Source organism: Mustelus asterias, chromosome 12 (assembly GCF_964213995.1).
Source record: "Mustelus asterias chromosome 12, sMusAst1.hap1.1, whole genome shotgun sequence".
Classification (NCBI taxonomy): Eukaryota; Metazoa; Chordata; class Chondrichthyes; order Carcharhiniformes; family Triakidae; genus Mustelus; species Mustelus asterias.
The window spans coordinates 19,278,380-19,305,082 of NC_135812.1; the positions used below are offsets into that span (position 1 = coordinate 19,278,380).

At 44.2% G+C, this 26,703-nt stretch overlaps 1 protein-coding gene across 2 annotated transcripts in view; it reads right to left on the minus strand.

The window, feature by feature from the left end:
* Positions 1-23,481, minus strand: part of LOC144501304 (sodium-dependent serotonin transporter-like) — an 81,570-nt gene extending 58,089 nt beyond the window's left edge. Inside the window, exons 1-4 of one of the 2 annotated variants that reach the window (XM_078224903.1) lie at positions 23,289-23,481; positions 19,617-20,154; positions 12,269-12,403; positions 6,160-6,379 (exon numbers count right to left, since the gene is read on the minus strand). In XM_078224903.1, the coding sequence (XP_078081029.1) occupies positions 6,160-6,379; positions 12,269-12,403; positions 19,617-20,028 (767 nt within the window). In that variant the 5' untranslated portion in view covers positions 20,029-20,154; positions 23,289-23,481. Of the gene's footprint in view, positions 1-6,159; positions 6,380-12,268; positions 12,404-19,616; positions 20,155-20,790; positions 20,839-23,288 lie in introns of those variants that run through there. The other variant, XM_078224904.1, reaches the window with a different exon arrangement.
* Positions 23,482-26,703: the final 3,222 nt, after the last annotated feature.

A 26,703-nucleotide genomic window follows, 5' to 3' on the forward strand; every position in this document is an offset into this window, starting at 1 on the left:
AGCTCCAGCAACACTCAAGAAGCTCAACACCATCCAGGATAAAGCAGCCCACTTTATCAGCAACCCATCCATCTACCATTCACTTCCTCCCCTCTGACGCACACTTGCAACAGTGTGTACCCTCTCCAAGATGCACAGAAGCAACTCACCAAGCACCATCCAAACCCACCAACTACAAGGACAAGGGCAGCAAAAGCATACTAACAGCGCCATCTGCAGGTCTTTCTCCAAGTCAAACGCCACCCTGACTCGGAACCACATTGACATTACTTCACTATCACTGGGTCAAAATCCTGGAATTCCCTTTCTAACAGCACTGTGGGTGCACCTACACCAGATGGACTGCAGCGGTTTGAGAAGGTAGCTCATCACCAACTCTTCCAGGGCAATTAGAGATGGGTAGTAAAATGTTTGCTTTGCAAATGATGCTCACATTCCGAAAATGAATAAAGGAAATGATAAATTAATTTATTTGGGATTGAAATCTCTGCTTTCTAGTTAGCGTCAGGTGCTTCTATCAATTAGAACGGTACCTCCTTATTTCATCTCCTGCCTGACTTGTAGTTCAGCATTCTAAACGTCCTTTCAGGCAGCTAAAAGGATTATTATATTGAGTTTCTATTGGTTTAAAAATAGAAAACGGCACAAATATAAAGCAGGCTGTTTTTAGCTTACTGTTGGGTTATTTATTTCTGCTGTAACGCTTGTCACAATTTTTGCGTTTTTTTAAAATGCCAGTTGCCTCAACACTAATTGCCACTCCAAGGAACATGCTTTTATGTTGGGCGGCACAGTGGCTAGCACTGCTGCCTCGCAGCGCCAGGGACCCAGGTTCAATTCCAGCCTCAAGTCACTGTCTGTGTGGAGTTTGCACGTTCTTCCCCCGTGTCTGCATGGGTTTCCTCCGGGTGCTCCAGTTTCCTCCCATACTCCAAAGATGTGCAGGTTAGGTGGATTGGCCATGCTAAATTGCCCCTTAGTGTCAGGGGGACAAGCAGGGTAAATACGTGGGGTTGCAGAGATAGGGCCTGGGTGGGATTGTTGTCGGTGCAGGTTTGATGGGCCAAATGGCCTCCTTCTGCACCATAAGGATTCTATGATTCGATGTTCCCTTCAGACTAGAACGTTGCTTTGCTTCCTAATATTTAGCCGATCAGTAAAAAAATCCAGGGATTGTAACAAAGAACCTTTATTTGTGAATATTAGCTATTAAAATATAGCACGGGTCACAGGCTGAATTCTTCACCATTTCCAAAGACCAATCTGAAATGACATTTGATTGTAACAAGGAAATCCTTCCAAAATGTATTAGTTTATTTGTATGAAAGATGTGAGTGAGCAATATATTATCAATTTTCTACATCCACTACTTATGGAAAATAATAAAAATGCAATTCATTACCTATTTCAGCTTTGGTGCACTCTCTCCAGATAAGCCTCCATGCATTTCCTTATTTCAAAAGCACTGCATACTTCTCATTGCTGGCAGGAGTACATAGTTCAGCCTCTGTGTATTTATGTTTGTGAAAGACTAAAAGGCAGCAAGTGCACGGATCCCTCAGAGGCAAATGGAATGGGGGGTTCAGCCACTGAGCTGTAAAGAAAGGCCTGCCCCTATACAGTGCCTTTCACAGCCACAGGCCACCCCAGAGCCAATTTACTGCCAATTAATTATTTTGTGAATCATAGTCACAGAATCACAGAATCCCTACAGTGCAAAAAGAGGCCATTCAGCTCATCGAGCCTGCACCGACAACAATCCCACCCACGACCTTTCCCCGTAACTTTAAGTATTTAGCCTGCTAGCCCCCCTGACACTAAGGGGCAATTTAGCATGGCCAATCCGCCTAACCTGCTCATTTTTGGAGTGTGGGTGGAAACTGGAGCATCCGGAGGAAACCCACGCAGACATGGAGAGAACACGCAAACTCCACACAGTGACCCGAGGCCAGAATTCAACCTTGGTCCTTGGCGCTGTGAGGCAGCCGTGCTAACCACTATGCCACCATGCCCCCTACACACCACCCCCCCCCAGTCATTTTAAGAAATATGGCAGCCAACATGAGAACAGCAAGATCCCACAAACAGCAAATCCTCCAAACGGCAATGTAATAACGAACGGATTATCCTATTTTTGTGATGTTGATTGAGACATAAATATTGAACAAGGTACCAGGGATATCTCCACTGCTCTTCAAAATAGCACCACGGAACCATTTGTGGCACGGTGGCATAGTGCTTAGCATTGCTGCCTCACAGTGCCAGGCTTCAATTCCAGCCTTGGGGGTGACTGTGTGGAGTTTGCATGTTCTCCCCATGTCTGCATGGGTTTCCTTCGGGTGTTCCGGTTTCCTCCCACACTCCAAAGATGTATAGGTTAGGGGGATTAGCAGAGTAAATACGTGGGGTTACAGTGATGCAGCCTGGGTGAGATAGAGTCGGTGCAAACTCAATGGGCTGAACGGCCTCCTTCTACATTTTAGGGATTCTATGGTTTGCAACCAGCTGAAAGGACAGGGAAGGCTTAACGTCTCATTTGAAAGGCAGCACCTCCAACAATGCAGCAGTCTCTCAGTACTGCACTGCGGTGTCAGCCTAAGATGCTGCACTCAAGTTCTGCAGTGGGACCTAAACACGCAAACCTCCGACTCAAAAGCTGATCATGCTATCCATTGAGCCTTGCCGGATAACCCAGAGTTCCATGTCTGTCCTTTGATACGCGGCCAAAGGTTCTACGGCCTCTACAGAAGTGAGCTTCTCTGGAAAATGGAATAAAGCAAATCCCAGAAATAATCTCATAACAGCTCAAATTAGTTCAGGTGGTACATAATTCTATTTCACGGGACATTATTCTATTTCCAGGTAATTAACTAACCCATCAAAACCCAAAAGTAGCTTCAGGCTATGGGTTTATTTTATTGGGAAAATTGCTCAACCTAGCATTATAGAAATATAGCAAGTTCTAGAGTCAGATTCATAGACCAATATAGCACGGACACAGGCCCTTCAGCCCAACTGGTCCATGCCGACCATGGTGCCCTCCCAGCTGGTCCCAATTATCCGCGTTTGGCCCATATCCCTCTCATCCTTTCCCATCCATGTACTTATCCAAATGCTTTTTAAATATTGTGCCTGCCTCTATCACTTTCGCTGGCAGCTCATTCCACTTACGCACCACCCTCTGCATGAAGAAGTTGCCCCTCAGGTCCCTTTTAAATCTTTTCCCTCTCACCTTAAACCTATGCCTTCTGGTTTTCAATTCCCCTTCCCTGGGAAAAAGGTGATGGATGGGATTTTCCGACCGCGCTCGCACCAAGATCTGAAAATCCCACCCGAGGTCAACGGACCGCTGCATGGTCCGTCTCCTGCCTGTTACGATTGCCATGGCGAGCAGGGTGGGAAAATTCTGCCCAATGTATGTGTGTTCATCCTATCCATGCGCCTCATGATTGTATACACCTCAATAAGATTACCGTTCTTTCTCCTACGTCCCAAAGAATAATTCTAGAAACCTAGGCACAATCCAAGTTGCTTTAGCACTTGATAAAAACCTACACCAGAAACCATATTCAAATTTATCTAAACTGGTTAATGTTATTGAGCTGCTAGGTGGTCGACTTCAGGGGAAAACTAAGACACTCAATTCAAACATTAATTTAGGGTATGCATCTGATTGGCAACTTCTTAATAAGTAATAATTAAAATTCAATTTGGGCTCGGATTATTATTTCAGTGGGAGTTATTAACCTGCCCCTTTAAAATCAAAGCATTTTGATCCAGAATTTTTGAGGATAACTTTATCATAGAATTCCTACAGTGAAGGAGGAGGCCATTCTACCCATTGAGGCTGCACCGACAACAATCCCACCCAGGCCCTATCCACATAACACCATTTATGTGCCCTATTAATCCCCCTAATACGAAGGGACAATTTAGCATGATTAATCAACCTAACCCTCACATCTTTGGACTGTGGGAGGAAACCAGAGCACCTGGAGGAAAAACCACACAGACGGGGGGAGAACGTGCAAACTCCACACAGATAGTGACCCAAGCTGAGAATTGAACCGGGTCCCTGGCGCTGTGAGGCAGCAGTGCTAACCACTGTGCCGCCGACTTCTATCTAATGAATCTCAACTGTATGAATGAGGTGAAATTTGGAAGCCAGAAATAGCTATAGCAAGGGGTTATAAAAAAACTCAATTCTGTAATTGATAAATATTACATTCTACATAGAATCATAGAAACCCTACAGTGCAGAAGGAGGCCATTCGGCCCATCGAGTCTGCACCAACCACAATCCCACCCAGGCCCTACCCCCACATATTTTACCCACTAATCCCTCTAATCTATGCATCTCAGGACTCTAAGGGGCAATTTTTAACCTGGCCAATCAACCTAACCTGCACATCTTTGGACTGTGGGAGGAAACCGGAGCACCCGGAGGAAACCCACGCAGACACGAGGAGAATATGCAAACTCCACACAGACAGTGACCCGAGCCGGGAATCGAACCCGGGACCCTGGAGCTGTGAAGCAGCAGTGCTAACCACTGTGCTGCCGTGCCACCCTTACATACAGAACAGAAACAGCCCATTGGGCACATCTAGTCTCAGGTATTTTTCATACTCCACTCAAATCTCCTGCCAACCAAAACAAAAGCGTGATGGTGAATAAACAATTGATTTTACATTTACATTGTTGGAAAAGGAAATCAGGTGGAGTGCAAAACCGATTTCCGAATGACCCTTGCCTGCTTTGTGCGTCTGCCCAAGATGAACTACAACACCAGTGATACTTTTTAATACTAGCTGATAACCTATTGCTTCACCCCAACAACTGCACCCACCCTTTTCCTACTTCAAAAAAAATATAGTACAATAAATTCCTTGATTCCTGAAGCATTTCAAGCTTACAAAGGTGGTAGGAGGGGCGAAATCTTCACTCCAAGTTCAGCTTCTCAAACACAATTCTTTCCCCAACCTTCGCCCAGTATAACTTGACAAATTCCATAGCCACATTCTATCCCGGACCAAGATTGTCCCATCCATCAACCTATTATCGCCAACGTCCTCTGGCTCACTGTCCTCCAGTCAATTGCTTTCAAAACTTCTTGTTTTCAAATATTTCCATGGCCTTATCACATCCTCTGCAACCTTCTCCGGTTCTTACATTCCAGCTGATATTATTCTAAATCTGGCCTTCTATATATCGTTTCCTTTCTTTGCTGAACTGTTGATTGTGTTTTGTTATTTTAAATCATTCTATACGCGCCCCCCCACCTCGGCAGAGGCGGCCCGCCATTGGTAGGTGGCAGGATCTCCTGCTGTTATTAACAGGGTTTCCCGTTGTATACAAACCGCACACACACCCCCTCCCCCACCACCCTCACCGGGAAACCAGCAGGGGTTCTCCATCAACGGAACCGAAAGATCCCACCGGTGGGGATGGACAGAAAATTCCAGCCACTGAAGTGAGCAAATGTACCCACAATTTATGAAGGAGTGGCTAATGAATAATAAGAATGGGCTGTGAGGAGTTGTCATGCAGGATACAATTACAAAATACACATGGAAAGTAATTTGACAGCATACTTGGTGATGGTGGGTCCATACATTGATGGACATTGAGGCCCATATTTTCTCTCCTCAATAGCAGCCAATGCTTTGCTGCTTAAAGGAAAATCCAGGCTAATAGCGGATACCCCAAAACACACTATTCTCAATTAATACTACCATAAGCCATTCTGTACTATCCTTTGTCAATTTAGGACAGGTCCTCAAAAGGAGGCCATTCAGCCTAACATTACTGTGCCAGAAATAATGGAAATTTTAATGGACTGATGGCATGCTTTGTGAAATGGATCCCACTTTTGTTAAAGTGACAACAACTCAGGCTACCTCTGCCACAAACCAGTGTGTGATTTGAAGTCAGAAGGGTGGAATTTTCCAGACACGTTTACCCCACCTGAGGTCAATGCGTGGTCCTTGTCCCACCTGCTATGATTCCTGTAGCGGGCGGGACAGGAAAGTTCCGCCCAGGAGTGTGTTTGCTTTCAACGCATACTCCTGTTTCCCAGGAAGGCGATGGCTAAGACAGATTCTTAAACTTGGCTGAATTTCTTTGCCCCGTACACAGCAGCCACAAACATGCACTTACATATAAAATTCTTCTGCAGGAGAGGTGGAGTACTTTGTCCAGGTAACATTGTCTTTCAGGAAGTAGTTGGTACAGTTTTGAGTATTCCATACATTGTTACAGCTGCTCCATGGGAGTTCGGAGGTAAATGATGAGTAGAGGTAGTACAGAGCCCAGGCCATAATGGTATTGTAATAGAAGGCAACATAGAGAGCTACGATACAGATTGCATATCCAATCCCTGCAGAGAGTGAAAGAGATAATGTTTGTAACCATCTAAAATTGATACTTCAAAAGAAGCACGCATTCAAAGACTGAAGGACCATTGCAATGATTAGGCATCCCACTTCTCAAAATCAACCAAGGTCTCAGTTGCTACCTGTTCATGTAACTGTCCTCTCAGTCTCAGCGATCAGAGTGCAAAGTAACAAAAAGGTTATAGAGAAGTCAGGTATGGTTTGCATTGTGCTTTGATGCTGCTGACTACAAGAGGCAAATTTTCCAGAACAAGATTCTCAGGAGCAATGTGACACATTTTGCCAAGAATGCCTTTTTGATACATACAGGATGATCATACAATTCATATCAGCCAGACTGGGATCGTTGAAAGTCCGAGTTAGGTATCGGGCCTGATTTTAATTCTGTGCAAGTGAATAGGTTTTGACTGAGTTAAATTCAGGCCCATCATCACCCCAATTGGGACACAAGTTAACTTGCAAATCTGTGTCATTCTTTAGTGTAAATCAAATAATTTCATGTTCAAGAGATAGACTAAAGGCAGCCATGCTAATCAACAATGAGTACAATAGTATTGATGATCAGATGAAACTTTGTTTGCCTGGACACTAATAACCAGGAAACAGCGCTTTCCTTGGCTTCAGAAGTGGAAGATAATGGGTAGGATTTAATTGGCCCAATAGAGGTCTCAGCCGTCAGTTGCAGAACTGGCAGGGAACTCCCATCGGTTCCATGGGATGCAGGACATTCGGCCACCAACTTACAATTGGCCAACATCAAGCCTCTCCTGGGGTCAGGACCCCAGTGGCAGAATGTATCCTCCAGAGGCTCAGGATTCCCCAAGGACCCAGTGCTAAAGTTGAGGGGGAGGGGAGAAATGAGAGGGTTTTTGCCATCACAGGATAACTGATGCAGGGCTTCTCCCGCATTTAAGTGGGCCCATCCAGCATGCTGCCCGCTGCATTAGACTGGATTAAATTCTAAGTTAAGTTAAATTTATTTATTAGTCACAAGTAGGCTTACATTCACAGTAGTTACTATGAAAATCCCCTTGTCGCCACACTCCGGCGCCTGTTCGGGTACACTGGGGGAGAATTTAGCATGGCCAATGCACCTAACTTGAACATCTTTGGACTGTGGGAGGAAACCGGAGCACCCGGAGGAAACACACGCAGACACAGGGAGAATGTGCAAACTCCACACTTTTACAGAGACCCAAACCGGGAATCGCACCCGGGTCCGTGAGGCAGCAGCGCTAACCACTGTGCCACCATGCCGTCCTGGTTCTACTCTATAACTGAGCAACCTATTATGCTGTCCTTGAGGAAGTGGCATCCCTTAGATTTGCGTCAGGACTTCTTATTTTGGATGACACTGCGTCATAATAATCTGGGCAAATTCGAGCTCAACCACAAAGTAAATAAGAAACTGGCTTGCACAACTTTACGAGCATAATGCTTCCCCAGAAGGCTGAGGAACATTTGAACAAAATTAGCTTGCTTTTCTACACCTTAAATAAAAGCTGCACTTCTACAACACAAACATATCTTTGTCCAGGCCTCCAACATTCCTTAGAAAGTCTAACTATGTCTTGAAAGATTGCAGAAACTCCATGGCAGGAAGCAGAGGTGATGATACTGCAAGAAGAGAAGGTAAACAGGAGGCTTCAGCCACTCGAGATGATGGTACCCGTGCCCCGTGGTTGCGGCTTTTAATCTTCCTGCTTGAGCAAGCTTCCCACATTATAAACAGGCAGCTTTAACAGCAGGAGGACTGATACCCTGAATTTACTTTTGCTGGGGCCTCAGCTGTAAAAAGGGGATCAGTGACATGCCCTAAGTGTAACAACAATCCAGATTTCACTCATTTGTATAATGTATAACTCCCTTCCTAATGGCACCCTGGATATTCCTGCAACACATGAACTGCAAAGGTCCAAGAAGGTAGCTCACTACCACCTTCGAGGGATACCAGGCATGGGCCATAAATGCTGGTCCAACCAACAATGCCCACATTCCATGGATAAATATATTTTTTAATGTAAATGAGAAAAAGGGCAGATTTATTTTTACTCCTAGTTTGGGGAAGGGAAGATAGGGGAGTTACATTTTATTTTTCATTCAATTTTCCCCTCCATTGTTTCCTCCTCTGTGTTATCTTTGGGCCATGTATTTTCCCCTTTATCACTGCTTCTGTTTTATAAATGGTTATTTTTAATCCTTAATTACATTAAAGAGGAACATGAGGAGGCATGGGTGCAACCATCATTGAACCATAGAACCCCTACAGTGCAGAAATAGGCTATTTGGTCCATTGAGTCCGCACCAACTCTCCAAAAGAGCATCCTGCCCAGGCCCTCCCCTCCACCCTACCCCCATAGCCCCATGCACTTACCTTGGCTAATCCACCTAACCTATACATCTTTGGACACTGAGGGGCCATTTAGCATGGCCAAACCTGCACATCTTTGGAACCGAAGCATCCAGAGGAAACCCACACAGACACGGGGAGAACATGCAAATTCCACACAAGGCTGGAGTCGAACCCAAATCCTTGCGTTCTGAGGCAGCGGTGCTAAGCACTGTGCCACCATGCCGCCCATCTTCCCAGTAAGAAGTTTAACAACACCAGGTCCCACCAGTCTTTGCCACAGCCTCCTGATGCTGTCACACTCAACATTAATGTGCGACCCTAAACCATCGCAACTTGTATTTTTTGAATACAATTAACATAGAAAAACCCCACAATACTTGGCAGAGGTATGGCAAATTGTGGACCTCAAGCTAAAGGAGGAGACGTTAGAATGGGCACCTGGTTCTGAGGGTCTATACCCTTGGGTTTTAAAAGAGATAGCAGGAGAATTAGTGGATGTAGATGTTTTGATCTTCCAGAAAGGATTGAAAGATAGCCTGCGAGACTTTACGGCCTCGCTTGACCCGAGACCGGAAAACCTCGCCTGAGCTCAATGGACCTTCCCGTTGTCCGTCCTTTGCCCGCTCCGATTCCCATGGTGAGCAGTGCGGTAAAATTCCAGTCAACAAACATAAGACTGTTGTTCAAGAAATGAGGGCGAAAAAAACCATAGGCCAGTTAGCCTGACAGTGGTAGTCAGGAAGATACAATAATCTACTGTTAAGGATAAGGTGGGTAACAGTGCACTTGGCAAATCACAATATGATTAGGAAGAGTGAACCCAAAAAATAAATTACTTTTTAAAACATCTATCAAGTCTTTTTGAGGATGTGACAAACAGGATAGGTAAGGGGAGTGGATAAAGTATATCTGGATTTTCAATAAGACTACATTCGGGAAGGTGCTTCATCAGGGGCGGATACACAAGGTTACGGGTCATGGAATTGAGGATAATAACACAGATTGAGGCAACGGACAGAAAACAATGTCGGAATAAATGGGTCATTGCAGATTGATCCCGTAAAGCCGGCAAAATACTGCAAAAATTAAAGCATGGGCTTTGGCTTATTACCATCTATATCAATGACTTAGAGATGGGATTGAATGTAGTATGCCCGTGTTTGTCGATGATACATAGCTAGGTGAGAGAGTAAGCTGTGAGGATGATTCAAAGAGGCTGTAAAGCTGCAAAGTGATAGAGACCAGGTAAGTGATTGGACAAGAAGGTAACAGGTGAAGTATAATGTGGTCAAGTGCAACATGGTCCACTTTGGTAGGAAGAATGATAAAGCAGAATATATTATTTGAAAAGGTGAGAGGCCAATAAATATGGGTATGCCAGGTGATCATGTAGACAAATCACAGAGTGTTAACATGTAAGCAATGAGAAAAACAAACTAATGCTATCCATTCTTCCAAGGAAATTGGAGTCTAAGAGCAGGACTTGTTGCAATTTGACAGGTCATTGATGAAATCAAACCTAGAGTGCTTTGCACAGATTTGGTCCCCATAATTAAGGAAGGATATAATTGCCTCAGAATGGATGCAATGAAGGGGAAAATGAGTAGAATGGGCCTATTTCCTCTGGAGCAGAAGAATAATAGGCAATTTCATCAAAACTTAAATCATTCTTAGAGGGCTTGAAAGGATAGGTGCTGAGAGCCTGGAACCAGGGGTCATAGGATATGGAGTTGTTTATTTCAGACTGAAAAGAGAATTTTAGAGGGTTGTATCTTGAAATTCATAGAGAATCATAGAATCCTACAGTGCAGAAGGAGGCCATTCAGCCCATCGAGTCTGCACCAACCACAATCTCACTCTATCCCCATAAATTTACCCTAGCTCGTCCCCCTGACACTAAGGGTCAATTTAGCATGGCCAATCCGCCTAACCCGCACATCTTTGGACTGTGGAAGGAAACTGGAGCAACCCCACGCAGACACAGGGAGAATGTGCAAACTCCATACAGACAGTGACCCAAGCCAGGAATCGAACCCAAGACCCTGGCACTGTGAGGCAGCAATGCTAACCATTGTGCCACCATGCCACCCCTCCATTCTCTATAAATTCTCTACCCATTATGGATGACAATGTTTGGCCCAGGAGTACACTCAAGACAGAGATCAATATGATTTTTGGGCACCAAGGGACACATGGATAGGGCAGGAAAATTGAATAAATGTGTAAGATCTTCCATGGATATTCGCGTATTGTGGGACAGGCTGTACGGCCAGCTCTTGCTCCTATTCTTGTATTCTTACATGACCAAACTCTTGATCAAAAGATTTGGATTTTAAAAGAGAGTCTTAAGGGAAGAGATGGAGGTGGAGAGACAGGGAAGTTTGAGGAGGGAATTAGGGTCTATATCCCTGATGACTCAAGGCTAAAGCACCAATGGTGAACCAAAGGGACGAATGGTGCACAAGCTACTGGAATCAGAGGAATGGAGAAATCTGTGGGAGATTATGTCTGGAGGATATTACAAAGATCTGGAAGGATGAAGCCAGGGAGAGATTTGAACTGGAGGATAGGGATTTTAAATTCTAGTTGTTGATGGATCGGGAGCTGATGTAGAATACTGAGAGAGGTGACAAATGTTGGATTTAGTACAGGAAAAGAGATGGGAAACAGAGATTTGGAGTTGCTGAAATTCATAGTACATATACATACCATATATATATATGTATATAGTGTATGGCAGTACGGTGGCACAGTGGTTAGCACTGCTGCCTTACAGCGCCAGGGACCCAGGTTCAATTCTAGTCTTGGGTGACTGTCCGTGTGGAGTTTTCATGTTCTATCTGCATCGGTTTCCTCCAGGTGCTCCGGTTTCCTCCCACACTCCAAAGATGTGCAGGTTAGGTGGATTGGCCATGCTAAATTGCCCCTTAGTGTCCAAAGATGTGTAGGTTAGGGAGATTAGCAGGATAAATACATGGGGTAACAGTGAGATGCTCTCAGAGTATCAGTGCAGCCTTGATGGGCTGAATGGCCTCTTTCTGCACTGTGGGGATTCTATATTTGAAATGTTACATCTGTGTCTGAGCCTTTGATGATTAGAGTAGGTGCCTCCTTTCCTTAAATTATATTATACCTCTTATTTTGTGCATGATCTGATTCCACACCCCCCAAAAACCAGCTCCTGAACTATAATGGTCAAGTAACATTTCCCTTAAAAACCTATTAAAAACAAAAAGGTTGAAGCAAGTCTAAAGGGCTCTGATGAAGGGTCATCCAAACTCGAACCATTGGGTGGGATTTTCCAGTCATTTACACATCTTCTGGTTCCGCTGCAGTGCACGGAGATTTGGCTGAGCGCCAAATTCCCAGTCCTCGCTGCAGCATGGCGTGATCGGCTGGTAAGATCGCGCCCAATGGCTCTATTCTCTCACCACAGATTCTGTCAGACCTGCTGAGATTTTCCAGCATCTTCTGCTTCTGTTGAATGGTGTTTCATTGCCACTAAGCGAAATACCCTTACCTTTGAAAATTGGGCATATTTTCCTCCAAATAGAAATGGCTCCATTTCTGTGGTACTGTCCCAGCACCAACTCCATATAAAAGAGTGGGATGCCTCCAAACACGGCCATCAGGAGATACGGAATGAGGAAGGCCCCTGGAATTACATGAAAGGTAAAGAACACCATGAGCATTACAAGGACAATTAAAATCAACTCAGGAATGTGACGACTTTCTGATTGTGCTAGAATAGAGTACACAAATCTGACAGTCATCATCAAGATTTTTAATCAAGATTTTTGAATGTTTAGATGGCCTTAGGAATTGAGCACATCTGATAGTATAACTATTGGTTACAATCATTATGTTATATTACAGAACCGTTAATTCAGAGGCTTTGACGAAAGATCTAGTGAACACAAATTCAACATGACTGTTTTGAGAATTTGAGTTCAGTTTACAATAATTGGAAATAATAAAATGCTTGTACCGATAAAAAATGTGACAATGAAGCTGATGGGTTATTGGAAAAAAAACTCAACAGGTTCACTAATGTTCTTTGGTGGAGGAAGCCAGTGTGAACTACACGTGATCTCAGACCTACACCAATTCCTAACAGCCTTTGAATAATTTTGGATAATAAAAGATAGACAATAAATGTCAACCATGCTGACCATGTTTTAATTTTTAAAAATTCTAACATGCCCATTCATAATTTGAAGAATATTGTGCAACCTTATTTAAAATAGGGAGCTGTAGTGCACTATATAGTGGTAATTAAAAGTCATTAAGGTCCCAGAGGATGCTTTCCCTCTTTTTGAGAGAGAGAGCTGACTGGTGGTGATTTAACCTGAGGGTTACCACACCTCAGGTGAGGGTGCAAGGTTAAGAAAGTCAGGGCCTTCATGAATAACCTCAGCTGGTACAGGAATTGAACCCACACCATTGGCATCAGTTAGCACCACAAACCAGCCATCCAGCCAACTGAGCTAGTAGTAGTAGGTGATTAATGTCTACAAATTTAGTTGAACTATCAGGAGCAGACACAAGTATAAACAAAGCTCTTTGTTCCAGGGAGGACAGGAAAATTGAACAAGTCAACCCAATCCCAATTCATACACTTACTAACCTCTTTTTTTATCTAGCAGTATTTACAGAAACCTCGGGGCAGGTGCTTGCCTGACCTCCAGAAGGGACCTCAGTCTGTGCTCTGAGGTCATTGCAAAAGGCAAGAAACAATGATGTAAATGGAGAAAGGAAAGTTTATCATGAAGAAGACTGAGAAAGAAAGAATCCTGATGTATGTACTGATTTATCACATCCTCAGTGCATCTTGAAATACTTTACAAGCCAATGGATCACTTTTGATATGCAATGATCACTGCTGTATAGGCAAATGTGGCATCCAATCTCTGCACAACCGAACAACATGTGGAATATCATCAGGTTTCAATCATTAATTCTAAAGACCCAGCAGTTATTGTAACAAAGCTCGAGGCATCAAAATAGAGGACCACATTACTGCAGATACCAATGAAAGAAAAAACTTGATTGCAATTGGAATCAGAGAATACACGGAGGAAAAACAAACAAATATAAACATCAATAAAGAAAAATATGTTTGCTTGTTGTGCAGTTTAATGTGCAGCCTGCTTTAAAACAGTCACAATTTTGCATCAAAATCATATTAGCAAATCAATGCTGAGGTCATCTTAATTTGATTTTTACAATGTTCCTTGATTTTGCACTCACAGAATGAAGAATATTCACAATCCTTGGCTTTAAAGCTAACTTTTTGCTAATCTTGTGACAAATGTGCTGTTTTAAAGTTTATTTATTATTGTTACAAGCAGGCATACATTGACACTGCAATGAAGCTACTGTGAAAATCCCCTAGTTGCCACACTCTGGCGCCTGCTCAGGTACACTGAGGGAGAATTTTAGCACCTAACCAGCACGTCTTCCAGATTGTGAGAGGAAACCGGTGCGCCCGGAGGAAACCCCCGCAGACACAGGGAGACTCCGCACAGACAGTGACCCAAGCTGGGAATTGAATCTGGGTCCCTGACACTGTGAGGCAGCAGCGCTAACCACTGTGCTGCAAAGGAAATAATGAGCTCTTGGAACGGAAATCTCCTCATTATGTTACACATCATTCAATTTAATTTTATTTCAAACCTTGAATGTATTAAACCATAATAATCACATTCAGTGTGACGGTGTTCACATTATAGATAGCAATCTCATATCACATGAATTCATGAGTTTCAGGGTGTCTTTTTAAATGTTTTACTTGCATTTGCAATGTGAATCCACATTTAATAGGGCACGCATTAAGAGCACATTGTGGATGGAGTCTCCTTTTTTCTTGAAAAAGTCCTGTACTTTTCCTTTGTCACTCTTTCCCACAAGGATTAGCAGATAAGTCACCCTTAAATACCTGTAAGTATCAGTCTGTAGCAGCTCAGGAAAAAATGAAAAATTTATTGATCACAAATATGGCTTACACTAACACTGGAATGAAGTTACTGTGAAAATTCCCCTAGTCACCACATTCCAGCGCCTGTTCGGGTCAATACACCTAACCAGCACGTCTTTCAGACTGTGGGAGGAAACCAGAACAACCCCACGCAGACACAGGGAGAACGTGCAAACTCCACACAGACAATGACCCAAGCCAGGAATCGAACTTGGGCCCCTGGCGCTGTGAGGCAGCAGTGCTAACCACTGTGCCACCGAGCCGCCCACTGTGCAGAATGAGAAACTCTCTATATCATTTCCACTCTTCTCATAGAAGGGTGAAAATAGGTGCCTCTCCTGGACAACCTTGAAATGATTGCGGTCAGGAGAGAGGGGCCGGGAATGCTTCCTACCACTCAACGACTGACCTCAAATACCTGAATAACAGTCCAGCTCTCTGAATCCTTGAGACAATATTTACTTAATCTAATTCTAGAATCCAAACTTTAAACATTCAAAGCCCCAAATGTCGTAACAACTATTTTGCAAAGTATTTTGTTTCACCCAATAACTCCTTCATTGGTATAAAAATCTGGTAGGTCCAAACTTCAGGCTCAATAGGGAATTATTTTAAATTTTGACACCTAGCGGGATGCTGTTCCGAACGCAAGTGGAAGTGTTTTGACAGAAAATAAATACTATTCCGAAATCCTCATTTATATATTCTCAATGCAGGTGTCACATATTCTCTATCTGACTAAATTCAGGTGGTCATAGGACCAATAACATAATAGCTTAAATCTTTGGGTACACCTGCAGGGACTGGGAAATTAATGTAACTAAAATGAATAATGAAGTGTGAACTTGTTTCCACTGATAGGAGGGTTCGTAATCGCAGGGCACAGATTTAAATGCACCGGTAAAAAGACCAGAGGGAAATGTGAGTTAATGAAGGGTGGTGGGAGCAAATTTAATAAGAGCCTTCAAAAGAAAACACGATACATAGTTTTTAAAACTCTGCAGCACTATTGGGGAAAGAGCAGGAAATTTTGGCTAATTGGATAGCTCTGTCGAAGTCCAGGCATGTGGGGCAGAATGGCCTCCCTCTATGAATCATAGAATCCCCACAATGCAGGAGGCCATTTGGCCCATTGAGTCTGCACTGACCACAATTCCACCCAGACCCTATCCCCGTAATCCCATATTTACCCTGCTAGTCCCCCTGACACTAAGGGGCAATTTATCATGGCCAATCAACCTAACCTGCACATCTTTGGACTGTGGGAGGAAACCAGAGCATCCGGAGGAAACGCACGCAGACACGGGGAGAATGTGCAAATTCCACACAGACAGTGAGCTGAGACCGGATTCGAACCCGGCTCGCTGGTGCTGTGAGGCAGCAGTGCTAACCACTACGATAAACAGTATTGAACAGAGGGGAAAGCAAATTACTGCGGATGCTGAAAAATCTCAGCACGTCTGACAGCATTTATGGAGAGAGAAGCGTTGGCTCTATTCTCTCTCCACAGCTGCTATCAGACCTGTTGAGATTTTCCAGCATTTTCTGCTTTTGTTTTCGATTCCAGCCTCCGCAGTAATTTGATTTTATCTTAGAAATTAATCACTTGCTAAATTTCTCCAAGGCAGCCATCCGTTTTAACAGTCCGGCCACTTTGTGTGAAATGTATCATCTTTATTTCTGTTCTATTCCTTGTAAATGACTTTCATTGTGAAGATTTGCTCTTTTTATCCGTGGCTTACATAATGTCTGAACCTCAACACCGTTCTGACTCAAACATTGCACTTCTTGCCAAATGATGTGTCAGTGATAAAAATGAATGCTTCAGGAGAATTAGAAACACAAAGATCAACAACTTGTACTGACATAGTGGGGCGAATTTTCCTGTTCCGCCCGCCAAGGAAATCGTAGGGGGCATGGGGCAGACCACGGAAAGGTCAATTGATCCCGGGTGGGATTTTCCGGTTTTGAGGCGAGTGTGGCCGGAAAATCCCACCCAGTGTCTTTAGGAAATGCACACAAGTCTCAAGTTTTGCATTAAAGGTTTTCTCCCAAGTGGGACAGCAGCTGTAACATGTCTCCTTAGAGGGGTATTCTTACATGTACTTTATCCTCTCTAACTCCCTGAAAGGTGTTGCTTTCGCTGGGGTCAATGGGCACTGGGAGCTCTCCAAATCCTCACCCGAATGACCATTCCTAATGAAAGGTCAGAATATGGGTATAATCATTCTACCACTCAAAATAAAAAGGACATTATCATGGTCAAACCTGATCGTGCCCTCAACACATCTTCAAAAGGAATCACTGGATAATAATTCAAAGGGGGATAAGAAGAACAAAGAAGAAACAAGGAGAAAATTACAGCACAGGAAAGGGCTCTTCAGCCCTCCAAGCCCATGCTGATCATGATGCCCTAACTAAACTGAAAAATGCCCTTACTCGGACCGTATCCCTCTATTCATGTACCCATCCAGATGCCTCTTAAATGTTGCTAAAATGCCTGCTTCCACCACCTCTGACAAAGCGTTCCAGGCACCCACCACTCTCTACATGAAAAACTTCCCCCACACATCTCCCTTAAACTTTCCCCCTCTCACCTTGAACCTGTGCCCCCTTGTAATTGACACTTCCACCCTGGGAAAAAGTCGCAGACTGTCCACCCTGTCTATGCCTCTCACAATTTTGTAGACCTCTATCAGGTCTCCCCTCAGCTTCCGTCTTTCCAGTGAAAACAATCTTAATTTATTCAACCTCTCCTCATAGTCAACACCCTCGAGACCAGGTAACACCCTGGTGAACCTTCTTTGCACTCTCTGCAAAGCATCCACGTCCTTTTGACGAGATTATTTTTTTCTGCTTCTCCAGCTTGGGGGAAGTTAAAACAATCGCAATACCTCTGCTGATAGTTAATTTTAAATGGATGTTGATTTAGAACTTGGTCCTTTGTGGTCTGTCTGATTCAGCTCATAGGGCAGTGTACTGACTCACTGCAGGAGTGTGATAGCTTCTCCCACAGTGTAGAAAATCAAACGAACACTATGTGAATTGGCCTGCTTAAATCTTCCCTAGAATTCCCGAGGTCAGAACAGGGGCATCGATATTTATTTAAAACTGGGGAGTGGAAAAGTGACATTTATTATTCCAGAAATTGTACTGCATTTTATTGTAGATGGCGGCACAGTGGTTAGCACTGCTGCCTCACAGCACCAGGGGCCCAGGTTCAATTCGCGACTGTCTGTGTGGAGTTTGCCCGTTCTTCCCTGTCTGTGTGGGTTTCCTCCGAGTGCTCTGGTTTCCTCCCACAGTCCAAAGATGTGCAGGTTAGGTTGACTGGCCATGCTAAATTTCCCTTCAGTGTCCCAAGATATGTAGGTTAGGGGGGGAATTAGCAGGGTAAATATGTGGGGTTACGGGGATAGAGCCTGGGTAATTGCTCTGTTGGAGAGTCGGTGCAGACTCGATGGGCTGAGTGGCTCCTTCTGCACTGCAGGATTCAATGATTCTAAAAGTTACTGACTGGGTTAATGTGCAGGAATGATTCCACACCACTTCTGTTTAGATAACAGTCATAGATATATTGATATTGCTAAATGCTGAACTATAACATTCATAAGGGAAGCTAAGGGAAGATCGGAGTCAGTTGTTGATTGGTACACAGTAAGTTATATTACTGTTGCAGAAATCTAGACTGGGTATTGGCAATAATCTCTAATAATCTCTTTGATGCACAGAGTGAGGCTTCTGACAAGAAAAAAGTGTGTTTAACCTAGTCATCATTTCACAAAATAACATGGAAATCTAAGTTTGTGTCTGTGGAAAGTTTCATTCGGAAGCACTAGAGCCTTGTCGAGGGTGGTCACTGGCCTTATTCTTCCGAAAGTGCATGTGCTGAACTGAGTGGCCAAACAACGCAATAGACAGTGAATTGGTGAAGATATGAGTGAGAAGCATCAGCTCTTCCCCATTCCGAGGGCAGAAAGGGTCTGTAATAAGTAGACCAGACGATTGGTTAACAAGACAACATTGTTCTCCTTACAAGAGAAAGAGGCTAAGGGGAATTTTAACAATGTTCAAAATCATGAAAGATTTTGGTGACGTAATTTGATCGAGTAAATAATAAGAAATCTTTTTCTCCTGTGCCAGTTACCACAGACTGAACGGAATTAGGCAAAAAAGAATCAGGGGTGAGATGAGGAGAATCTTATTAGCAGGGAATGGTGATCTGGAATACAATAAGAGGATTGTGAAGGCAGCAACTTTCAAATAGGAATTGGATTAACACTTTTAGAAGAAAAGGTGTGAGGGGGGGATAGCAAGGGAGTGGAAACTAATTGGATTATGGGTGGCAAGGTGGCACAATGGTTAGCACTGCTGCCTCAGAGTCATGATGTGGAGATGCCGGCGTTGGACTGGGGTAAACACAATAAGAAGTTTAACAACACCAGGTTAAAGTCCAACAGGTTTATTTGGTAGCAAAAGCCACCAGGGACCCAGGTTCGATTCCTGACTTGGGTTGCTGTCTGTGTAGAGTCTGCAGGTTCTCCCTGTGTCTGCATGGGTTTCCTCCGGGTGCTCTGGTTTCCTCCCACAGTCCAAAAAACATGCTGGTTAGGTGCATTGGCCATTTAAATTCTCCCTCAGTGTACCCAACAGGCGCTGGAGTGTGGGGACTAGGGGATTTTTACAGTAGCTTCATTGCAGTGTTAGTGTAAGCCTACTTGTGACACTAATAAATAACTTTAAGATGCCCCAGAGAGCCTGTACAAGGCTGACTGACCTTACTGTGCTGTGCATTGCAGGAATATTAGTCGATGCACCATGAGTTACACCTGATTTTTTTGTTTATAAAACACGGCAAAAGGGTCAGTTTGTAATGTCTCCGGTCACTTACCGCCTCCGTTCTGGTAGGCGATGTAGGGAAAACGCCACACGTTCCCCAGGTCCACCGCATAGCCGATAACCGAGAGCATGAAGTCAGTCTTTTTGCTCCAGGTTTCTCGGCCGCTGTCCTTGGCCAGCTCCTGCAGCTCACCGGGGGCCGAGGGCAGGGGGCAATCCCGGTCTCCATCGCTACTCCCGTTAGGTCCCTCCGGGCTCTGGACGGCCGAGTAACCATTGGAAATTCGGCCCGCTTCCCCTTTCTCCAAGCTGCCGGGGGGTGAGTCGGAGAGCTTGTGGGCGGAGGGGGAGTTCTTAATCAGGACTCCATTCTCTTTGTAATCCTCCTCCTTGGTGGTGTCTGGTGAGTCCTTCTCGGAGTTGAGAGTGGACATCTCGTTGTTTAAGGGGAGAATCACCGCCATTCCGTTTTTGGTTTAAGAGACTGCTTTGATGTTCATTGGGCAGGGAGAGGAGGAAGACACGCTGATTCTCTCTGGTTCAAACTTGCTGCCGATCCTCCTCACTCGCGTTGGATTTTCCGTGCTCGCCTGGGGATTACACACACACAAAGTCAATATGAATTAAGCAAGCAGCCAAAGTTAAGGCGTTTCCTCCATAACAGGACCAAGCAACACGCGTGTGACAAGATGATACTGAACGACAAGTGGAGATAACAAGAATTGGTGCCTCATTTTAAATGCTTAAAAGCTTGTTCTAAACCCCCACATGCCCTGAATTCCCACACGCCTTACATTAGCCCGTTGTGTCCTAGTTTCTGAAATAAACTGTCACCGATATATGTCTGGTCTTTTGGTTACTTGTAACCGAGGGTGCATCTCCTTCGAGAGAAAAGTGTTTAGTTAACTCCATGTTCACACTAATTTCATTGCGGTGTTAATGTAAGCCTACTTGTGACATTAATAAACTTTAACTTTAAATTGAACTTATTTTGACCGCCTCATTCCGAAAAACCACCTTTCTCTGACAACTATTAAATGTGGAATTAACTATCAAATATTGTAATGCAACCACCGACTAGGCATATGAACCACTGGCGAGCTATCAGTAGGAACCATATCTAACTAGTCATTTGATCTCTTCTGAGGTAGGTTATGTGGATCAAAGCGGTCCCCGTAGTATCTTAACAAGGTGCTCAAAATATCCAACTTGTACAAACGACTTACCTTTTAAGAACTTGGATATTGTAAGCCTTCGACATGAAGATCTCAGTTGCACTGACTGAGCTTTCCTGTATAGAAATGACATTGGCCTTTTTTCAGTATTATTCGAAGAGGGCATTGGGATGGATGGGGGTGTAACGCCCCAACTCCGGCTACTGTAGCTTCTTTTTTCAACATCACACTCCCCCCCCCCCCCCAGCGACCTTTATAATCGCAAACCCGAGCGAGACCGAATTGAAATTGGAAACTATGCTGCTTAAGGAATAAGACATGTGTAATCGTTAGTAACCTGCGGGTTCCTCAATTGGGACCAGTGTTCAGTACACCAAAACTACAGCATACAAAACAACTGTTGTTTTGTACACCAAAAACTCCTGTACACCAAAACAACTGTTCTGTATACCAGAACTACTGTATACCAAAACTACTTTGTTCTGTATACCAAAATTACTGTGTTCTGTATACCAAGACTACTGTATACCAAAACAACTGTTGTTCTGTATACCAAAATTACTGTATACCAAAATTACTGTATACCAAAATTACTGTGTTCTGTTTACCAAAACTACTATTGTTCTGTATACCAAAGCTACTGTATACCAAAACAACTGTTCTGTACACCAAAGCAACTAACTGTGTTCTTTACACCAAAACAAATGTGTTCTGTACACCAAAACTACTGTGTTCCGTATACTAAAACTACAGACAGCACCAGTGGGCAAACTTCTTGCTTTTATTTTTGGTGCTAATCAGTGGCAGGGGATTGTCTCCTTGACAGAGAATTCCAAGAGTATTCCCACATTTGCAGTACCGCTCCTGAAACCTTAAAACGACGCTCTGCTGGTGTATTGGACCATCGGTTACCATCCTCCGCACAATGCTGTGCTACTGTCTTGCTGCCCTATGTTCGATTCATTCAAATTGATTGCGAGGGGTTTTAAAATAGTTTTTTTTAGGATATTTGCGTCGGAGTTAGATTTGGAACATAAACACCTACTTTTCATGTTCCAGTCTTGCTGCCGCGGTGCTTATTATAGACGCACTGATGTGAAATCACAGCTTTACAAGTCGAATTCGGTGCCTTTCGTGTGTGGTGACCCTGGAGCCCACTCGCGAAAATATAAAAGTGCAGGTCGTGCGAATGAATGGGACTAACCTCTCTGACTGGTTAGCGCGGATACAGGAATAAACTGCGCCTTCACATCTGGATTTCGTAACAATACACACAAACTGTACGAGTCAGAGTTCAATCGCGTTTGCAAACACACGAGACACCGCAAAGGGCGTTTCAGACTTTCGTTCTGAATATGCTACCAACAAAAAGTGTAATCAGACACGCGAAAAATTAAAGGCCAACGATTATTTCCCCTCCGTTGAAGAACTACCGGCAGCCCAGAATTAGTTTTAAAACTGGAGGGGGTTTCCACAATGACAATGTCTTGGAATAAATTCTAACACATCACCACTGGCTGATTACTGACTGGGGACTGGAACCAGCAACTCCAGTCAGTTCCCTTCAGAGTTAAAAGTTAAAATAATATTCCTCTCAATTGGATCATCACTTGGTCCCTCCTCGCTTCCTTCGCGTCCTGCACTCTTTAACACCACCCCCCCCCCTCCCCCCAGCAAATTACTGCTGGAATCCGAGTCCAAAACAGAAAATGCTGCAAAATCTCAGCAGGTCTGACAGCACTTGCGGAGAGAGAATAAACGTTTCGCGTCTGGATGACTCTTCGTCAGGAGCTTTGATCTTCGGTAGATTTTCCTGGGGATCCCTGACATAATCCTTCAGGTAATGTGCCTTAAGGGGTGACTCATCAAAGGCGCTATAGAAATGTCACATCAGTTCACAGGGCTTTATTACTCTGCTTACCCAGTGCACTTAACAAGATTTTAAGTAAAACAACATGTGTTCCATGTCTAAAGCGCCAGTTCCCAACAAAACTTCCATTTCTAAAGCGCCTGTTGCACAGGAATTGACAAGTTTTATAAAATAAAACTTTCCTTACATCTCAAACAGTGCATTTAGCATCCTCACTAACTCGGGTAGTTATATTTAGATCTGCATTTGTGTATAATACCTTCCACGACCTCAAAGCCCCTTCGTATCCCACAAAGTACTTTTTGAACAGTGCAATGTAAAAGTGCAACCTGCTTTTAAGTTGCATTCATTAAATGCACTCGGTGAGCGTTTTTGCATTATCCAACACCGCATGCAAAAGCAATGCAGCTTTGTGCACTCTTGTTGCCCCTGCACCTATCATAACGCACTCACCTTAAACAAACACTCAAGAAGCTTTCACTGTATTTGCAATGATGGCACCTTTACTGGGAAGATTCGCCTCCCCTGCACTTGTAACACACTCAAGTCTCCTCCCCTTCAGTTAACAAGACCCCGCGCAATGATAATTGCAAACAGCAAAGTCCTCATATTTACTGCACTTTCCAAAAGCAAAAACATGCTGTTCGGAGGCTATTATCCCTGAAGCCAACAACATTACCTCTCGCCGAATTACTGGGTGGTAACTGCTCAGTGGAAGTTTGCCCCTTTGGAAGTTGTGCCGAGTTCAAGCCGCTGGTAACCTGAGCCAGGTCGGTCTCCACCGCCCAGGAAATATGGCAAACCCAACATATTTCAGGGCTTTTGTAGACGAGCTCTCTCACATGGTTTGATTTGCAGATAATCTGGCTGCCAAAGAGCTCTTCAGCGCGATATTCACGTCACATTGCCCCAGGCAAAATTTATGTTTTACATTCAGTCCTCTCGACTTTGGAGAAGGAGGACGGTCGTTGATTTTTTTTCTCTCTCTCCCTTTCCCTGTGGATTGGTCAACGGGGACCCAATGCTTATCCCCTGCCAGGCAATAGGTAATCTTTGGATAAGCCAGCCGTCAACTAAGGAGCAAAATGGGTTACTAATCCATACGTTTACCCCGGGAGTTCTGGAATGACTTCTTTAAGCCAAGGATCTTGACCACATGAATGTTTTGAAGGAAGTCTGTACATGCACCTTATCCGTGTTTGTGTCTGTGAATGGCTTCAGTCAGACCTGTTCAACCCTTTGGGAGGGACAGCAGCTCTGACGAATGTCTATCCAGACTGGAAACTTTCTTATTCTCTCTCCACAGATGCTGTCAGACCTGCTGAGATTTTCCAGCAATTTTCTCTAATAAATAATTAACTTTATCTAATAAAAGCAAATTACTGCGGATGCTGGAATCTGAAGCCAAACGAGACAATGTCCAGATGACCCTTTGTCAAATCAAACCCTTGACAGAGGGTCACCCGGACTTGAAACGTTGGTTCTTTTGTCTCCTTATAGATCCTGCCAGACCTGCTGAGATTTTCCAGCATTTTCTCTTTGGGCTTCGCTTTTATCTGTTTGACCGAATGTTAGAGGAGCAGCAACAAGCTGACTCATAATCGATGTTCTTCAAACATTGTGCGAATCCTCTATCTCTCTTCACCCAACACTGTTGATGCAGGGGGGGGGGGGGGGGGGGGGGTTAATGGAGCTTTGCAAAGGTGGAACAACTGGGTGACAAGATACAATTCAATTTCACGAGGAATTTAAACCAGAGAGTTATTAAAACGTTCTGCAGATTGAATATATTCACAGACATTCCGGCGGAGGGAAGCTGACACAAAGACATTTCATTTGAAACTCAGACTCACACTCAGAGGCAGTCATTCAATTATTTATGGGACAGAAGTCACCAGCCGTCAGAATCTGAGGGGTTACTTTAGTTACTGAGAAAAAAAACATAGAATCCCTACATTTGGCCCATCGAGTCTGTACCGACCACAATCCCACCCAGGCCCTATCGCCATAACCCCATGCATTTACCCTAGCTAATCCCCCTGACACTAAGGGAGAATTTAGCATGGCCAATCCACCTAACCCGCACATCTTTGGACTGAGGGAGGAAACCAGAGCACCCGGAGGGTACCCACACGGGGAGAATGTGCAAACTCTACACAGTGACCTAAGCCAGGAATCGAACCGAGGTCCGTAGTGCTGTGAGTCAGCAATGCTATAACCACTGTGCCACCGTGCCTCCCCTCTTACAGAAGAGTTGAAATAACTGCACTTTCCGACTAAACCATAATGGGAGAGTGAGGTTTTTGCTGCGATGTCACATTTATCTATCCATTGCGTGCGTGCTTTTTCCCCCCTGAGAATTTAACCTTCGAGTGAACTCTGGCCAAAAACAGATGCATTTCCTTTTGCAGCAGATTTCTTTCCAATGATTTGCACATGTTTGAAACTCAATACACCTCAGGAGGAGGGAGCTTTCCCAGTGAGTCTGAAAGAGCAACGGGAAAATGACTGGAAACCAGAACGCTGTGTCCTTCCTTAAAATAAAATGATTACAGGTGTGCGATTATATTCAAATTAAATGTGGTCCATTCAAAGCATTGCTTCAAAACATATTTAATGCAAGTCTCAGGGTGTGGCTGTGACTGGCTAGGCCAACATTTATTACCCATCAAAGATGTGCAGGTTAGGTGGAATGGCCATGCTAAATTGCCCCTGAGTGTCAGTTTAAAGTTTATTCATTAGTGTCACAAGTAAACTTACATTAACACTGCAATCAAGTTACTGTGAAAATCCCCTAGTCGCCACACTCTGGCGCCTGTTTGGGTACACTGAGGGAGAATTTAGCATGGCCAATGCACCTAACCAGCACGTCTTTCGGACTTGTGGGAGGAAACCGGAGCACCCGGAGGAAACCCACGCAGACACGGGGACAATATGCAGACTCCACACATAATGTGACCCAAACTGGGAACCGAAACTGACTCCCTGGCGCTGTGAGGCAGCAGTGCTAACCACGGTGCCACTTTGTCAGGGATATTAGCAGGTTAAATATGTGGGGTTGCGGGGATAGGGCCTGGGTGGGATTGTTGTCTGTGCAGGCTCGATGGGCTGAATGGTCTCCTTCTGCACTGTAAGGATTCTATGATCCCTAATAGCCCTCACTGAGGTGGTGGTGAGCTGCCTTCTTGAACTATTGCAGTCCATGAGGTGTAGGTACACCTAGAGATGCACTTTGGGAGGAAATCCCCAGATTTTAACTCAGGGAGCGGCGATATAGTTCCGAGTCAGGATGGTGTCTGACGTCAGGTACTTGGAGGTTCTAGTGTCTGTGTGCATGTACTGTCCTTGTCTTTTCTAGGTGGAGGCTACCAGTTTGGAAAGTACTGTCAAGGAGGTTGAGTGTCTTGCTGCAGTAGATCCTGTGGGCAGTATACACTGCAGCTAGGGAATGCACATGTCGGGAGGAGTGACTGTTTATGTCATTGGATGGGGTCGCATAACATACCTGACTTGTGAATAGAGATTTTGGAGAGTCAGGAGCTGAGTCATAGAGTACCCAACATCAGAGCTGCTCCAGCAGCTACAGCTTTCTTCCTTGGCACAGAACTCCACTGATGATAAGTAGCCACAGTACTTATTTGGCTGATGCAGTTGTGTTTCTGGTCAATAATGACCCACCAGGTTCTGATATGGAGAACTTATGATGGGAATACCACCGACTATCAAGGCAAAGCCATTATGCTATCTCTTATTGGAGGTGATCATTGCCTGAGTTTGCCACCTCTGTTACTTACTCTTCTCATCTGTATCTTAAATGGGAGACCCCTTATTTTTAAACTGTGTCCCCTAGTTCTCATCTCTTCCACAAAGGGAAACATCCTCTCAGCATCCAAACTGTCAAGTCCCCTCAGGATTTTAAACACAAACAGGAAATGCTGGATAAACTCAGCAATTCTGGCAGCATCCGTGGAGCGAGAAAGAAAAGTTAACATTTCAAGTCCATATGACTCTTCTACAGAATTGAAGACGGATAAAAATGTAATGTATTATACACTTGGAGAGGGGGGTAGAGGAAGTGGGGCAGAATAGAAGGA